The sequence below is a fragment of the Penicillium antarcticum genome (assembly GCF_028974205.1).
Source record: "Penicillium antarcticum strain IBT 31339 chromosome Unknown utg000010l_segment0_segment0, whole genome shotgun sequence".
NCBI classification, from domain to species: domain Eukaryota; kingdom Fungi; phylum Ascomycota; class Eurotiomycetes; order Eurotiales; family Aspergillaceae; genus Penicillium; species Penicillium antarcticum.
Window position 1 is genome coordinate 933,580 of NW_026695308.1, and position 18,101 is coordinate 951,680.

At 47.4% G+C, this 18,101-nt stretch overlaps 4 protein-coding genes across 4 annotated transcripts; 3 read left to right on the forward strand and 1 right to left on the reverse strand.

Annotated features, from left to right (window-relative positions):
• Window positions 1-610: 610 nt before the first annotated feature.
• N7508_011216 (uncharacterized protein) lies at window positions 611-4,942 on the forward strand (the record flags this gene model as incomplete). The annotated part of the gene is made up of 1 exon (XM_058469276.1): window positions 611-4,942. The coding sequence occupies one exon, from the start codon at window positions 611-613 to the stop codon at window positions 4,940-4,942; it is 4,332 nt and encodes a 1,443-aa protein (XP_058314254.1).
• Window positions 4,943-8,292: 3,350 nt separating this feature from the next.
• N7508_011217 (uncharacterized protein) lies at window positions 8,293-9,451 on the forward strand (the record flags this gene model as incomplete). The annotated part of the gene is made up of 2 exons (XM_058469277.1): window positions 8,293-8,701; window positions 8,751-9,451. 2 exons carry the CDS (start codon window positions 8,293-8,295, stop codon window positions 9,449-9,451), a joined length of 1,110 nt encoding a protein of 369 aa, XP_058314255.1.
• A 319-nt stretch (window positions 9,452-9,770) lies between these two features.
• Window positions 9,771-10,152, forward strand: N7508_011218 (uncharacterized protein; the record flags this gene model as incomplete). The annotated part of the gene is made up of 2 exons (XM_058469278.1): window positions 9,771-9,964; window positions 10,032-10,152. 2 exons carry the CDS (start codon window positions 9,771-9,773, stop codon window positions 10,150-10,152), a joined length of 315 nt encoding a protein of 104 aa, XP_058314256.1.
• Window positions 10,153-12,676: 2,524 nt separating this feature from the next.
• N7508_011219 (uncharacterized protein) lies at window positions 12,677-12,919 on the reverse strand (the record flags this gene model as incomplete). Its single annotated transcript, XM_058469279.1, has 1 exon — window positions 12,677-12,919. The coding sequence occupies one exon, from the start codon at window positions 12,917-12,919 to the stop codon at window positions 12,677-12,679; it is 243 nt and encodes an 80-aa protein (XP_058314257.1).
• Window positions 12,920-18,101: the final 5,182 nt, after the last annotated feature.

Genomic DNA, 18,101 nt, shown 5'->3' on the forward strand with positions numbered 1-18,101 from the left:
TGGAGCGTATGGAGGACTTTCTGCAAGACACGGTCGGCCTGGCGGAGGGAGACCTCCTCAGGTAACGCGAAACGAGAGTGAAAGCTCTCGCGGGGCGTGGTGTACAATGGCAGCCACTGCGGCAGGGTCGGGGCCTGCCAAGAGACTGTCTGTATAGCCCGAGAGGACGGATGCGCGTGTCGGTGTACAAAAAGCCGGGAGTCAACTACCCCACTCGCACTGGGGGCCTGAGATCGACATTGGTCGGTTGAAGCGGTGTCGTCCTAGTTGGCTCGCCCGTGATGTATGCTTAAGGAGCAAACTGAGAGACACCCAGGGTGAGAGGTGTGGTGTGTTGTGATATGAGGCTGGTGCAGATCAGGAACCAAGCCGTACCGTCGGAATTAGCTCCGAAGTGTCTATATAGACGACTAAGTTGATTTCTAATCAACTTGGCTCATTGTTGTATATATAGGCTCATGTATCCCTCGGAAATAACAACTCAATTCATACCTCTGAACTACAACAGGTTATGAGCCCGGGAGCATAATCTCGGCTGCCGTCTCTACTCATCTGAGAATCATCTCATCAATCTTGATTATATATCTACCCCGCTTTCGCAATCATCACTATGTCTGCTCTGGTCCATGACTCTCCTGACCGAGCCGTCACGGCCATCGAACCTCTGACGGGAAGCGATAACTTCGCGACCTGGAAACGTCTCATGACCTCCTACCTCAAAGCCAGGCAGGTCTGGGATGTCGTGTCGGGCGACCTTCAGCGTCCCGACTGTCTCTTCAAGTACGCCAAACCTATTACGGCGGACATCCACCCCTTGGTGGAGCCCCACCTCAATGGGGCGGTGAGGCAGCGAGCCATTGAAGCGCGCCTCGAAGTGGAGGTCCAGGCATTCGAGCGCCACCGTGAATGGTCGCGCCGCGAAGCCGAGGCCTACCACACCATCTTCCGGTACCTGTCCCCCCACATCAGCATTCATGTCGCGGGACTAGAGACGTCCCGTGACCTTTGGAATGAACTTGAAGAACGGTACCGGCGAATGGAACTCGCCACTTTCTGCGAACTGTTTGCTCAACTTCGCGAGACAACCGGCGAACGATGTGCCAGTGCGCGTGATTTTGTTGATCGCGTACGGCTGCTTGTACATCGATTGAATGCCATTGCTCCAGGATCAATCGGTGACAAGACACATATTGCAATTCTGCTCACGCAGATCGGACCGGAATACATCCTGGTTGTGGATGCGATCCAGAATGACAAGGATCCGGTCAACCCGACCACGATCGGAAATCGGCTGTCCAACGCCGAGCAGACGGTCCGACGAAAGGAGTCTCCCGTGCCCCCGCAGGGAGTCCCAGGACCGTCAATAAATGCAGTGCAGAGAAATCCCAAGAAATGTACCTACTGCAGGAAGCGCGGCCATGTGGTCGCGGAGTGCTGGAAGAAACAGCGCGAAATTCACCCGCCTAGGGACCATGCCCTGAAGGCTGAACGGAGTGCTTCCGGCTCACCAAGAAACAACATGCAAAATATACTGTCAAGCCAGAGAGAAGATCGGCAGGGCCCGCCGACTTCCAAGAGACCGAGGATCAATATCGTGAGGGCGAGGGTGACGACCCTCTATACCCACGCACCGCAACCCCGGTGGATCCTGGACTCGGCCGCCACCAGCCACATCTGCTGGGACCGGAGCTGCTTCAGCAGTCTGCGGCCCCACCGCGAGATGCTGGACACGGCGGGCGATCCAGTGGAAGCCGAAGGGATTGGTACGGTGAAGCTCACGCTCCGGGGGAAGTTCAACCAACCCCTGGTGTTAAAGAATGTATACTTCGCGCCACGCGTCGGGATGAACCTGATCAGCGTGCCGAAGCTGTTGCGAGACCGCTACTCGGTGGTGGCGCACCCACAGAACGTCTTTGTGCAACGCCGAGGACGGACCGTGGGGACTGCCTACCATGCGGAGGAGGATCTGTTGATCCTGCGGTGCCATGTGAGCAGAAGATCTCGAGAGCGAGTCCAACTGGCGAGGGCGCCGGCGACCTGTGGCCATGCAGATTCCCTGGAACCGCAGGCGGTGGCCATGGACGTCGACGACCCTCAGGAGTCAAGTGACGCAGAATGCGCAACGTCAACCTCTGAACTCGGTGGTGAAGCTGTGATACTCGAGGAAGATGCGTGCAAAGGAGTGGACCAGGCCTCCGAAGCGTTGTGGCACGCTCGGATGGGACATCTGAACCGGGGAGACTTGAGGGTGGTCCTCCGGCAGACCGGCACTCCGTACCGACCGCTAACGCAGGCGCAGCTGCTGGCAACGCCGCAGTGCCCAGCGTGTATGTCGGGTAAGCAGCATCAGAAGAGGAACTCCCGTGCAAGACGGCCACGTCTGCATTCAACGAGAATCTTTGAAATGATCCATTCGGACATCATGGAGATGCCGATCGCCAAAGATGGCTCCAGGTACGTGATCACCTTTACTGACGATTATTCTCGTGGCTCGTGGGCATATGCCATGAGATGGAAGCATGAAGCGCTCCAGAAGTTCCGACTATTTGCGGCCTGGGTGCACCGACAGTTCGGTGCCCAGATCAAGAGGTTCCTCACCGACAACGGGAGAGAATACCTGCCGATCGGAGCACACCTCGAGACCCAGGGAGTTGAGTTTGACACCTCGCCACCATACTGCAAAGGACAGAATGGTCTGGCCGAACGCACGAATCGCACTATCCGGGAGCGGATCAACACGCTCCTGTCTGATGCGAACCTTCCTCCTTCCTGGTGGACCGAGCTTGTGGACACGGTGGTCTATCTGAAGTTGCGCGCGCCAGCATCGATTTTGCAGAAGAAGACCCCGTACGAAATCATTTACGGGAAGCCGCCCTCGCTGTTGCATCTGCGACGGATTGGCTCCCGCGCATGGGTGTTGATCCCGAAAGAGCATCGAGCCAAACTTGGACCCAGATCCTCCGAGTGCCGATTGCTAGGTTACAGTGAACCGAACCAGTACAAGCTGTATGAAATTCATTCAGGTAAGACAGTATTTTCCCGTGATGTCGAGTTCGATGAGAGGACCCCAGTGGCGCCACTCATCGAGGGGGAAACAGGCAACGACCTCCCGGACAACGCTCCTCCATCACCTGTCTTTTCACCAGTGGTGCCACCTCCATCTAGCGCACTGCCTACGCCACCAGCATCGCCTCCAGGTTTGGCTGAACGACTGAAAACGCCATCTCAGCATGTGGAAACATTTCCACCGGTCAATCCAATCGAACAGGAAGCAGAGTCCACACAGGACCTCGGCTATTCCATCTATGGCCGCAGAAGAAGACCCTCACGGCGCTTACTGGAATCACTTGGCAAAGTGTACACCGCAGGCGCACTGAATACTGCATCTGCGCGCACAGTCGATCCGTCGACTTTCCACGAGGCCGTGTCGTGCCCGAATCAACTGGAATGGTGGGCAGCCATCCAGAAAGAATATGCGTCTCTTCTCGAACACGGAACATGGGAAAAGGTTCTACGAACAGACGTACCCGCCGGAGATCATGTGATCGGCTGCAAATGGGTCTTTAAGACCAAAACCAACGGAACGCGCAAAGCGCGACTGGTCATCAAAGGCTACCGGCAGAAGCACGGCATCGACTACCATGAAACATTTGCTGCGGTGTCACGGATGGACTCGGTCCGCTGCATCATCGCCAGCGCCGTGTTACGAGGATGGAAGCTTCACCAATTTGATGCGGTCACTGCATTCTTACATGGTGACGTTGACTCTTCCATCTACATGGAGTTGCCTGAAGGCTTCGAAGAACCGGGATATGTTTGCCGGCTTCGTCGTTCCTTGTATGGACTCAAGCAGGCCCCGCGGATTTGGTACCAATGCGTCCACCGCGTTCTGGCCGCTCATGGCTTCACCATGGCACAATCGGACAACTGCGTGTTCTATAAATCCAATTGCGTGATCTGCGTCTACGTCGATGACTTTCTCGTTGCTGCATCAACCTCGCACGAGATAGACCAAGTGCAACGAGCACTGGAAAAAGAATTCCGATTGAACGACCTTGGAACTCCACGTTCGTTCCTCGGGATCCAATTAGACTACCATGCCGACGGAGCCGTTTCCATTCACCAACAACAGTACATCCAAAAGGTTCTTTCCGACTTTGGCATGGAAACCTGCCAGGCGAAATCTACCCCTATGAATCCCAAGCAAGACTTGAATCGCCGCCCAGACGAAGAACCTCCGGATGAGGAAACAAAAGCACGATACGCAACCGCCATCGGTTCATTGATGTATCTGATGGTCGGAACGCGGCCGGACATTGCGTTCGCGCTGGGCACGTTGAGTCGCTTCACGTCTCAGCCGCAATCGCACCATCAGGTTGCCCTGCAGCGATTGCTTCGCTATGTCAAAGCCACGCAATGCCATCGCATTACATACCGCAGTGGTCAGTTGATCGGATACACAGATGCCGACTTCGGTGGCTCCGTCGTCACTGATGGGGCATACTCCACGTCTGGCTATGTGTTCCAACTTGCAGGCGCACCAGTCTCCTGGTCGTCCAAGAGACAGGGGGAAGTGGCCACGTCGACGACTCATGCCGAGTACATTGGACAATACAATGCCCTTCTACATCTGCAGTGGCTCCGCACCTTCCTAGCAGAAACGCAAATGTACCGGTCCCCGGTCACCAACATCATGGCTGACAACCAGTCCGCTATTGCCCTCTCGCGCAATCCCGAGTTCCACAAACGGACCAAACATTTCAACGTGAAATTCCATTATCAGCGAGCAGTGCTGAATGCTGGCGAGATTGGTCTTCAATATGTTCCTACTCAGGAACAGGCCGCTGACGGTCTCACCAAGCCGTTGGGACCTACGGCTTTTGCCAAGTTCTGTAGTCTTCTAGGAATCGAAGCCTTGGAGACTCGGAGGCAACAAACGTGACAGCGCAGGCGCTCTTTCCACTTTATTTTCCCACGAAGGTTTTTGAGTGGTTTTACCGAGGCTTGCCTACACAGCGTTAATCCAGTATCGCCTTGCCAGCAAAGCGATCCTGAGGGGGAATGTTGTGATATGAGGCTGGTGCAGATCAGGAACCAAGCCGTACCGTCGGAATTAGCTCCGAAGTGTCTATATAGACGACTAAGTTGATTTCTAATCAACTTGGCTCATTGTTGTATATATAGGCTCATGTATCCCTCGGAAATAACAACTCAATTCATACCTCTGAACTACAACATGGTGAACCTCAAAAGACCAGAAGCCTCATTTATCGGGTGAAAAACTGGGGTAGTGGTCTATGCAAGTAGACCTGTCGAAGCTACTTAATGTCTTTTGGGCCAAGACCTTCAGCTTCCGCGACAACGATCAGTGCGTGTGTGGCGCGCAAAAAACAGTCACCCACGTAGACCTCGACATGGTCCGGTTCCGGTTCCATGATTTGAGACCCGGACCGCCAAGAGAACCGCTAGGAGAACCGCCAAGTGGTATAAAAGTGCATTAAACACGATTCATAAGCAAATAAATTCCTTATTAGGAGGTTTTATACTGAAGAAATTTCTTGGCGGTTCCTAGAGTTCGAAGGTTAGGACCGCCAAGACAAGTCTTGGCGGTTCTATGTCGAGGTCTACACCCACGTGCTGGTGGACTGCCCAAATTTGAGGGAAATTCGACGAAAGTTAAGGACTGAAGCTGGGGACGCGTTTAACAGCGTATCAAGTTTGCTGGGAGGCTCAACTGAAGGTGAGAAAGGTAAACCAGACACCGTGTCGCGGGCTAGGACGGTCAAAGCTGTCCTAGACTTCGCTGAGGCGTCACAACGATTCAAAAGCCGCGCGCCATGAGGGCAGCCTAACAACATGAACGGCAAACAGGCCACGAGAGGCCTTGACGAGGCTCCAAGTTCGTTTTCAGGAAGTGGAACATCAGACATGTACATACACGGTGATACATAGTTGTTGTAGCCTGTATATCGCTTTGCGAGAGGTCAGGGTAAATGATATCATCCATCCATCCATCCATCCATCCGTCTGTACTGCATGCTGAGAAGCGATTAAATTAAAACAAGTTATGACAGAGAATGCTTTCGATCCTTCCGGAATAAAGTGAGTCGCACATGATCTTAAAAACCGTGGACATAACGAAGAAAAATAATGGTCACTTTGATCGAGAAAACCGTGGTCAGCTTGGAAATCATGGTCAAGGTAAATCACAACTACACTATTTAAGTCGGTCTGAATCTCTGAAAGGCGGCAAAGCTTGATTTCCTTTTTTCATAAAATACCAAATTATCATCAATGCACGGGTCTCCATCTTCTGGTATGCCTATGCAGGGGTTTACCTGCCCTCACTGTTTCATGCCATGTTTTTTCAGTGAACCTGCGTCCCTTTCCAATCCTTCATTTGGGGGTTCAGCTTTTGGTGCCCCTGCGGCATTTTACAAGCCTCCATTGGGGGGTTCGAATATCGGTAAACCTGCGGCCTTTTCCAAGCCTTCATTTGGGGGTACAGATTTTGGTGCCCCTGCGGCCTTTTCCAAGCCTCACGAAAGCTCGCCCAAGTCAACATCCAACGACACAGTACATGTTGTGAAGTTGCCGCGGGAAAGATTGCGACCGGATCATCATGAATCCTTTGAGAGAGCCACCCCGTATCTACGTATACTGTACGAAGGATTTGTCCAAAACCCAAAAGTGACGCTCCAAAGGACATTTAGTAAAGAGAGAAAGCGTTCTGCGGCAGCGTCTGCAGCCATTAAGGAACTCGATCGCATCAGTGGGGGAATGCAATCGAGAGAATTGCAAGAATTGCACGCTGGAGGAGAGACGGGCCCTTTCTGTATCGAGTGGGAAAGATTTGGTGAGTTATGGCATTTGGCTTTTGATCCACCTCTACAGTCAGATAGGCAGGAAGTTGAGAAGGAAGTGGAGGAGAAACTGCTGAACCATGTTGAAAGATTCGTATATCCATATGGATGGGCAAAGCTACCCCCACACTATCCCTGATATATCTGTATTGAGGTTGGAAACCTGCTAGGTCGCGAATGATATGTTCAGAATGCTATAGGTTTACCAATGCTACTTAAATGAATTATATACTATATTCAGTTTAGTTGAGTCTTATTGATTCTAGATTTTTAGCGGTTATTTGTTCCAACACCCTTCTTAGCTCCTTGATGAGCCCTATTATCTCCGGAAATTCCGATGTTTTTCTGATATGAGCTACTTTTTTCCATAGGAATTGTGTTATTAAAAGTGAATGGACACTAAAATTATGGATAGAGGACAATATCTACATGGATTAAGATATCCTGAAAGTGGATGGCCGAGAGTGTGACTATTTGACCGATGTGATGGGAGACTATGACCGAGTCTAAGGTGACAACTCGATGAACCGTAGCCGAGCATTACGTTCTTAAAATGACATGGTTCAGATTGACTGCCCTCCCTAGAGCAGTTTCGTGATGTTCCAACTGACTTCGGCTTCCAGTGTCCGAGGTTAGGAGGCAATTCTATAAGTGCCCGTAGCAGGTCACTATGCCTAAAATAGTATGGTTCAGATTGACTACCTTCCACAACCTGATGTATAGTGGAGGATATACAACCCTAAAGATTCCTGTCAAAGAAATTGCTAGAAAGCTGCACCTTGCCAGGTATGAGAACTTCAGTCAAGATCACAAGTTAAAGCACCCTATTCCGCTCTCTTCAAACTCGCCGATCAGAGCATTTCGACTCAGCTCTTCCACACGGTCTTCACGCAATTGCCGAACCAAAAGCAATGCAACGATGAATATGATGACGAGACATTCAATACGCTCGCTCGTGAGTTTGCCAGCAAGGTACCGGAGCAACTATTCAGCCCAGCAGAAGTTCTTTTCGTGAGGCATCCCGGCAAAAGAATGTGTCCTTTTCATATACTCTTTAAGGTTGTCTTCTTGCTCTTGTTTATTTTATTTTGAATTTTTTGTTACCTTTTTCTTGTCTTTTCTTTTCTGAAGTACTGGCCCCACTACATCCCCTGACGAAACCGTGATCATCTCTAAAACCGTGGTCATCTCTAAAATCGTGGTCAGGCTAACTGGAGGCTATATATTTAAGTCTGTTCGGATCTCATTTGAACGGCAGCAACAATTGGCTTTTGTCACGTTTAATACTTTACTTATCCTACTTGCTCTCAATCAAGTCATTTGAAAGAAAAAGAAAAAAAAAGACATCTGAAAGCAGCTGCCCCTGCCCCCGGACTTCACGAAAAAAAGAAACACCAAAAAAAAGGAGAATTTATTGAGAAAAGACAATATGCCGACGCCCGATCTCAAAGACTTTCGCGCACAATTGGAAACCCCAGACACTGAGCGCCCTACACCCCAGGCTCCAGCTCAGGGAACAGCCACGGGTCATGTACCCGTGCAGGCTGCCGCCCAAGCTCCTGCCCAGACTCCCGCTCTTGTCACGCCCGAGCCCCAACAGCATCAGAGATCTAGTTCCGCAGACACTGACATGGAGGAGGATGAGGAGGATCTCAGTCACAACGAGAAATTGCTTATAATCAGAGCAATCTCTGACGCATCTGACGACCCAACCACGTTTAAGAACGCACTTGATAATGCTCTTCCGTTTGCCGTGGATTTCAGAAAGCTACAAGCGCTTCTCCATCCCGACAAATATCACGGAGAGGAAAAGATTCAAGCTCAAAAGGCTTTCCAAAGTATGTGTACCGTTACAGATGTCGTTGGAATATTGACTAATTACATCAGAGCTATTATCATTTCGCGAAAAGTCTGGAGGTCTTCTCCCGGGCGAGGCCGATAGGCATACTAATTTCTATTACGGGAATGATGCGAGCCGCCCAGTAGAACATGTTGAAGGCCGGCTATCCTCGTACCACAAAGATGCGCATGAGCGAGCAACCCCGCATCTCAAAGTGCTTTTTTCTGCATTAGAAAAAAATACAAGACTGAATCCTCAGGCGAACTTGGAAGGCCTAGACGAAAAGGCCAAGGCCGCTGTTGCCGCGCTTGACAGCATCAACGCCGAGATGAGGGTTGGAAACGAACGAATGAAGAAAGACCCTGATCTCGGGACGATCCGGTACCCTGATTTATTTGGGCGCTGGAGAGTATTTTTCCTGCAACCGGAGCTGATACCTACGCAAAGCGCTGCGAATTTACAATGGTGTGAGAAATTTCATTATCCAAATGAATGGGCCAATTTCGGCGCATCGGAGTCTTCTGCCAATTCGTCTGCCAATTCGCAGCCGCAGGCTGGCGCAGACATACCAGGAAACAGTATTCAGCTTTGGAATTCTACTGGTGGACAGACGCGTACAATCGCTATCGTACCAAGAAAGACAACGCGCTCTATAAATCCCGGCTACACATCAAGCGGTGAAACGATACGCATGATTCAATGGCTTGGCAAAATAAGTGCCCGCTTTGTGGTGGAAGGTGCGCAGTAGTAGGGTGCGGCTTGTATCAAGCGCTGCCGCAGGGGGTCAACCGGCATTGGACGGAGCTACCAGGGCTAATATCCCAAGCACACTTCGTGAAGAACAACATATCCGAGAACTTCGCGATCAAGTCAGAGCCGGTGGTCAATAAGGTCTTAACTGGCTGGCTGTCGGAGAATTAGAACCGGGAAAAAGCAGGCTTCCATTCATCGTGGCTGGCTTTTGGCACCAGGGGCCAACCACTCCGCTGCGGGGGGAAGGTGTTCCACGGTCTGCTCTCAAAAAGATACTCGCACCCCGTGAGGCAGACAGACTGATTGCCGAAAACATGATCGGTGACCCTGGATACTCCGTGAAAGAGGCACTTGCAATCCTTTCCCCTGTTGCGAATAGTCATTACAGATCAGGAGCACCATTGGCACTTCCCGACAAGGAGCAAAATTTCTATCCGTGGTTCCCATCCATGCCTCAGCAGTTTCCTCCTGCTCTGAATGCGCCGCAAGTGCCTCATTTCCAACAGCCGTCAGCCTCTGCCCAATTCCCATTCTCACCACAATATCAACAGCCATCAGCTCCTACCCAATTCCAGTTACCACCACAGTTCCAACAATCATTTCTACCCAGGCGCTTTCGCTGCTCCTCAGCCCTTCTTCGATTTTTCGAAACAGGCACCCGCTACCCAAATTCCACAGCGGGAAGAGGAGCTGTGAGTCGTTAATGGCTATGCGCTAGATAAGTTCCAACTCGAGGATAGTAACAGTACTTCTAGCCACGTTGATGGTCATACAAGGAAAACCATAAAGCTGCCATGGAGCACCTTGAATAACACAACGGAGGAACTCAATACATGTCTGTGTTCTATTTAGTTATCTTGGAGAATCCATTCATCGCCTTTCATAACCCAACCACCAGTAAGGATGATTGTCCAATATGCACATAAATATATTCGTAACAAGGTTTATTCCGAAGCTAAATGGGATTTGCACAATCTATTCAGTCCAAAGCCCTCTCACCTTCCCCCCTCATTTTATTCTAGTTCTAAAGAGCCGTGGTCTTCCATGCCTCCCACTCCTCTTTTCCAAGGTTCAAGGCCCGCTTGAGTCCTGCGAAGTTATACGGAAGTGTCTGCATATCTAGGAAAGAGCTCTCAGACCCATGAGCGAAGAAAAACCTTTGAGCCATTCCGTCCTCGATGACACACCTGGCAAGATCTTCACGGACCCTTTCGCGAAAGATGTTAGCTAGCCGCAATTTATCCTCGCCTAGCACGTTAAAGCCATTGTAGAACTCAGTCACCGGCCACGCAAAAATATATACGACGGGCTCATCATGTAGGCGACCACCAAGGAAGAGTCTCACGGCTTGCGAAACCGTGGTCTGAAAACCGTGGTTGACCACGGTTTTTATGTTCCTCGCATAACAGTTATTTAAGGTTGACACTGCTATTTTCAACTCCTCTCAATACACCGAGAATGTTGAAAAGCCTTCCTACAAACTTCGGCCAAATGCTGGCCGGTCTCTATCAAGACCAGATTCGGAACGCCGATTAAAAGGCTAAAGCAGTCAAAGTTTCCGAAGGCAAGCCTTCTTCACTACGATCGTTGATGCTGGCTCTAACCACATAAAAGGTCGCTCACAGAGACTTGATAAACCAAAACTATCTCAATATCATCTAGAGGCACGCCATAAAGCGACTCCATACCTATATACCCTATATTTCACCATGGTCGACAATCCATTTGTTTGCTTTTACAACCCGATCTCAGAAAGCCAAATTCCACCTAAAGCAGCAAGAGACGCCATCAGGGAGCTTGACAGAATCAATAGCCGCTTAATGGACAGAAACATTGCCAATGGTTTAGATCTTGGCCTCGGTCAAATCCAGTGGCAGCCCTTTGTCGCAAAGTGGAAAACAATCCTTTTCATGTTAAACACTCCCCAGCCCGGAGAACCGGAAACAAAACCATTTATGCTCGCCCTTTCAGATATGTGCAAAGAATACGACTATCCAAGCGCATGGGCCTGTCTACCTCCTAGGGAGCCAGCAGAGACGCATGGAGTTAACAAGATAAAGACCGAGTAAGGAATTGGTCGACTTCTACCTAAATCGCTTAAAAGTCGTGCAATTCCACTAGCCTTAGTATAGAACAGATGTCGAAATGTATGGATCTAGTAGCTCGAGATCGCTATGCTATACCGCTTAATATAATATATTCTTTTCATGATAGAACAGGATGGTGCTTAATTACGCTCGAGATATCGGCTAAAAGTTAGACAAGGGAATGGAATTATGTACAATGCCATATAAGTTCATGGGGCCTTCGATTTATGCAATTTCGGAAGCTAAAGAAGGAACTACTGTGGTTTGTTCGCACTACGGGGCAGTGGACTAATATTTTGCTCAAGTAAAGGACCCGGTGCAGCCTCAATTCACTGACTGCACATGGTGGGAATGCCCCTCGAGTTTATCTTCCGGCCACGTCAGAAAAGATGTGGTCGTGCGAGGAGCCGCAACTGGACCTGCTCTTCGACCGACCGGCCGGCCTAGATTGCAGGCGCTAAGAATGCACTTCCCCTGCGCCACTCATTCTCCGTCACTGGGGTCATCTGCTTCATGGAAATATTTGGTGGCGGGGTCGCTAACATGCACACTCTGTGGCCCACTCATTGACGACAACACGGATTAGATTATGGGAAGGCTCTATGCCTATTTGCCGTTTGATATTGACATTCAATCCTATACATTTAGGTCTTGTTGCCCTCGATACCTATTAATAAAGTACGGGGGTGGTGAATGGTAGAGACACCTCTAGGATGCTAAGCGCCGACACGCCATGACCACGATTTCCGTGACCACAATATCCATGACCACGATTTCCATGGCCACGATTTCCATGACCACGATTTCCCCGCGACTTTCTGCTCAGAACAGTGGTTTCTGCCCATCATGCGTGACACAGCAATAATATTTAAACTCCCTAGCTCTACATAATGCCTCTGGTCTTATACACAACTGAGGAACAATTTGTCAAAATGCCGAAGCTACTCTCACGCATTGCCCGGAAACTCGGGATGTTAGGAGTCTATATCATTATTGTTCGAAAGAATTCCGGTTCAATTCGTGTAATTGAATCCAAATTCCCCTCAGACTCGATAATAGATGTATGTTGCCGTTCTGTATTTATCTTATGGCTATTATCCGATCTGATCTCTTACAAGTTGATGTACACCTTTCTATGCCGTACGACTACCGCACACAGGGTTCGAACAGTCATCTCTATCAGAAGGAAATTGCTTAAGATGGCGCCTCTTGATCACAGCGTCGCCGTATGGGGGGATCTGTATCAGCTTCTGCAAACGCTCTTTGACCTTCCAGTCGACGTGAGGGGCTCTAGAGGGCAACGATTCGACGCAGGTGATTTGCTCGCTCGTCTCAGCCAGAGTGGGCAAAGGGCCGCCGAACTGGTCCAGGAACATCCTGGCGGCTGAGCAAGAAACTTAGCCTAATAAACATTTCGAGTGTGTGATTTGCTCGCTGTTCGTCTGGTGTAATTACAGGTCAACGCGCCGGTCTGATAAACACAACGTAGCGACAGCTAGGGCTCAATGGGACCACGTGATGTTGACATCAAAACTCTACTATTCAAGCAAAATATACCTTATCTAGTACTTCCATAATTGAAAAGAAAAGAAAGAGAGAATTGTTCATCAACGGCTAGATATTCGGTGGCCAAATTCACATCGTTGGGCTAACAGCGATCACAAAATTCTTTGTAGCTGATTTTGTAGCCAATCACCAGCGTTATTGTCCAAATTATCCACAAGATGACGCTTAAGGTCCTCCCCGCTATGCGAATAAATCATGCGGTTGATTGATATGCGCATGTCACTGGGGGGCAGGAAATCCATCATCAGAAGACTGTATAGCAAGACCATACATTCCAAGTCCGTATTGCCAACACTCTGCCCCACTAGATCCTCAATAAATGCCGAAGGGGCATACCCTATATGCTGAGAAAGAATACTGGATAGTAAATGGGCAGTAATGGGCCCATCATCACATCGGGTCAAAGAAACGATGTACGAGGTGACAGCGCTGTATTCAATCATGAACTGGGGGTTGTCCATTTCATCGACTAAATAGTTAGTTAGATATCTGCTACACGTGAGATCAAAGAATAACATACAGAATTGTCTTATAAGGCGTGGTAATCGTGAAGTGAGAGGTGTTATTGACATGGCTTAGGAAAAAGAGGTAAAAAGCCAATTGACTGCAATGCTTCGCAGAAAAATTACCTGGGAAAAGAGACACTTTATAGCTTTCGTTGGCTCTTGGTTAATTGGTGCCTCGGGCATAAAGTACACCTTTGATATCCAGAATATTCAAATCAAATCAGGAAATTCTTCTAGTTTGTCAATTTACCAACAACCAAAAAACCAGAAAAAGAAAAAAACAATTTCTGGAGTGATAAACATTTAGTGTTCAATTGGTCCAAAACAACTATACTCCTTGATTAATAGGAGTAAACGATATAGATCACTCTCGAACTTACAGGTTCCACATATCAATATAGTAGTTAGATAGAGACTGAGAGACATCTTAGTCCTGTGATATGATCAGTTTCTTTAATAGGATAATTGGATAATTTAAAAAATCGTAACAGACATACAAACACGGCCAGTGAAGTAATACCTTACTATAGGCCAAAGCGGAAGTGTAAGCGGAAGTATAAGAAAACAGAAAATGAGGAAAATATAATAGCCCACAAGGGTGGACACTAGGAGGTTGCCAAATGTGTCGTCATCCATAATTAAGAATAGATGAAATTATTTTCTTTGGATTCCAGATGGTTGATGTACTAGGAAGTCAAGGTGCTTTTATAATAGAACTACAGACTATTTTTTATAATTAATACAATATAAAGTTCTCCTGCGACTCCGACAAAATAGAAATTAGCTAGTATTTTATAGAAATACAGACATTTCTCTTGGCTTCGGCTTGCGCTATTATTTGATCGCACAATAGCACTCAACTAGTTTTTTAAGTTCCTTCCGGGACATAAAATTAAAACTTTCTCTCTTTTAATACCATATTTCCGCTTAACATAGTCCTACTCCTCCTTTTCTATAAGATCTTTTGCTCTTTCAATCTTGAAGTGAAGTTTCACCATGTCAAACATTGATGGCACTATTCCATCAATAAAGTGATAGCCATAAACATAACCTTTAGAGTTGTCGTTGTACCTGACATAGAACTTCATAGAAACATTGTTTTGCGTCCAAACTGTACAGTCGTATCTCTTAAATTCAGCGATTTTGTCGAGGATTTGAACGTTCAAGACTGGTCCTTGTAGCTGGGACATCGCTTAGATCTACATTGTCAGCATTTCCAGAAATGCCCGCTGAGCTACCTGGTCTTTACTTACAAGGCTCTATATGATTGAAATAGCCAATTGATAGTGAATTTGGCCTCCTTGCCTTCTCAGGGTACTTAAGGTGAATTGGGGTAGAAAAGGGTTCTGGAAGGAAGACAAATCGTATTTAGCAAGGGAGCACATTAGTGATATATATTCGGAGGAGTGGATTATACTATTGTCGTTCACAGTTTCTTTGTTTCCGCCTTTTGTGCCCTGCTCTTGAGTTTCTCTGGCGGACGGGGAGTTGTCTTGAATAAATAAAAAGGACTTAATCCAGCTGGGGAGCAGTCCTCGTAGCGAGGAAGGTGGAATACAATCCATGAGTGTTTTCTGACAAGCTGATCTATCTGGCGATGTAGATATGAGGATTTTTGGCTAGCAGAACAGCGCCAATGGGGTTATATACTGGCCAATCGACCGTTTTTATTGAAATAGTGATTAATTTGGATAACAACGTCGTCAATTTCCGTTTTCAGAATTGTAAAGAGCAATAGCCTAGCGGTATATTTCTTTCCCCGCTTGATAATGGAATTTGTTGAAAAGACTTTAATTTTCTGAATTGACGGCGAAAATAGAGAGAGAAGCAACGTAGTACATTATTTTCCGCTATCAAATCACCGGATCCTTCCCGCACTCAGCCTCCGAGAATGTATCATATATCCTCCGAGAGCTCATCATCTGTTTGTGGATACTCTTTAAGAGGATCCCGCATCTCATCATGCGTTGAATGCATCCCACAACGGCTCCGTTGCCGGAATAGTTTTCCCACACCAATGTAATTATTCGTCCAATTTCGCTTGCTGATATATAGAACAGGCATAAAAATGGTTCAAAAGTCAACTCTCAGTCACACGATATCTCGATGCTTAATTATCTTGTATCTTTGTGCAGTAATTGCATTTCTTATTCCCACAGGGTTTACGAAGCTCCTGGTATCGTCTCTTTATTCCCTGGCAAGGATCCTCGAAACAGAACTGCATGCATACTCCTCCCGCTCCCCACAGGATAGGTAGATATAATACACCTCCCAACACATTGGATAGAATCTAGAAGCTTTCGTCAAATCATTGAATAAATATGGATAATATAGGTTTGATAATCCGGCTTAGACTCACGATTTGCTGTTCGGTAGATTATTGTGCGATTTGCAGGACGTGCGTATAATCCAATGCTACTTTTGAATTAGCATTGATCCATGGGCAATATTTGGCTGGGTAATTAAGATAAATATTTCAATGTTCCACGAGGGCTCTTTGGGATTTTCATGTGTGCATATTCCCATTATGATGAGATATTTAGAGGGGCTGGGAGAATGATGCCAAACAGAAGGGAGAAAAATAGAAGGGAGAAAGACATACATTTGGAAATAGGCCTTAAGAAGGGAGGAGTGGCTCCAAAGGTGCTGTGCGGTTGAAAGAATTCTCCTCTAAACTCATGGGGGCGACGGGGTTATACCCTCCATGTTCATTTGATGGAACAAACGCTCTCTGAGGTGATTGCAAATATATCTCCATAGAGGAATGTCCAGGGAGAATCAATGTTGCGGAAGATCGGGCTGATGAAGATAGTGGATATGGTGTTCTATCGCAACGTACAGTGGGCGCTGGGCTTTCTGTATCCCTGCTAGGATTTTGTGTATCTCTGCATAAGAAGAAACTCAGAAGTCTCATCGCGAGATACATGAGTGCTGTTTATCTGAATGTGTTTTCGGATTTCTTCTTGCTATCAAAGGTGTACTGTTATAAGTTCTTGGTCTTGATAATGTAGAGTATCTTGTTCATCTATTTGAATACCCCGAAAATATGGGAATCAACTCTCCCTGTTTGAAATGGAATAGTTTTTAGTTTTGACCTATGGACTCAGCCTAAGTCAACAATTATCACTTGGCTTGGAAAATATAATATGTTTTCTATTCATCCAATCAATAATAAAGTAAAGTATAACAGACACACCGATACCATGATCGGAAACTATAATACTCGATTATTTACTTGACTTTGACGTATTAACAATATTTGACATAGCAGATCTATACTCCATAAAGGGCTTCACCTTGTGAAAAGGAGTCAGGTTCAAGTAGTAATCCACCAATTTGGACAGAGCTGTCCACATCTAAGACGTCGGTCACTATGTATTATATGCGTGTAAGAATAGATCATACATACCAAGTCGCCCCTTTTCGTACTGTTCCTCCTTCCCTGAAGATTTGGAATCGCCTTAGAATGCTCGGTTACTTTTGAACAAAGCAAATACGATTCATTTCATATTCACACTTGATCACCAGAAAAGACTCAATTTAGGATAAGCGAAAAGTCAAAGTCTGAAGAGCTCGTTCCACTCATCCTTTGATATTTCTCCTGAAGCATTGTCTTCACACTGTCGTAAGGCGATCTCAGGAAATCAATCAAGCCCGGTGATGCTTCAGAAGATGAAGCATCAAAATGCCAAGTCATCAGCGCTAGCATAAGAACAGTATCATAACTGAGAACGCGTAATATATCTCCCAAGTAGACGTCGAGACGAGGTTCCTGGGATCTTCTGCTCCTGAAAATGTCACAGAAATCTAGCAACTTTCTAACATCTCCACTAGGGTTTTCTGGACTGAATCTCAAGAGTGGCGGAGATTCAATTCTCAAAGAGAGTATTTTTTTCAAAGCTATTCCTGCCGGCCCATACAGGAGATGGACGTGAAGCGGAGCGGGCTTCCTTTGTGAGCATGTCATCGTCACCAGCGAGAGAGGCGGGTACTCACCATAACTGGATGTTTGGTTTAATGACAATGTGCAATCAAAGGCCGCCTAAGCAGTAGAAATAGACCCTTTATAACCACCTGGTCCGTCTTGACTGCTCAAAATGATATTGACAAATACGGGAACGTTTTAAGAAATTCTATTATCAAGCAGAGAGGGAAATTTAACGCTAGGCTGCTGCTCTTTATAATCAGCCGATAATCCTAAATATCATGGAGGAACGTCAAGGGAGGATCATTATGTTGTCAGTTGCGGAAGATCGAGTCCGATTTGAATGTGTTATTAGCCAATAGGATTGAACTAGGAAGCCACTTTGCCGTGGCCTGCAATAGCCCAAGCGTTTTTTGTCCTATCATTATGTCTTTGGGCTGAGCAGATTCTTTGTCTTGGCTCGCAAAGGACAGCGAATAAGAGTATTCTCTTGGACAATACATGCACTAGGCATGAACTGACCGATATAAGAAGCAACGTAGTATATTATCTCTGCTATCA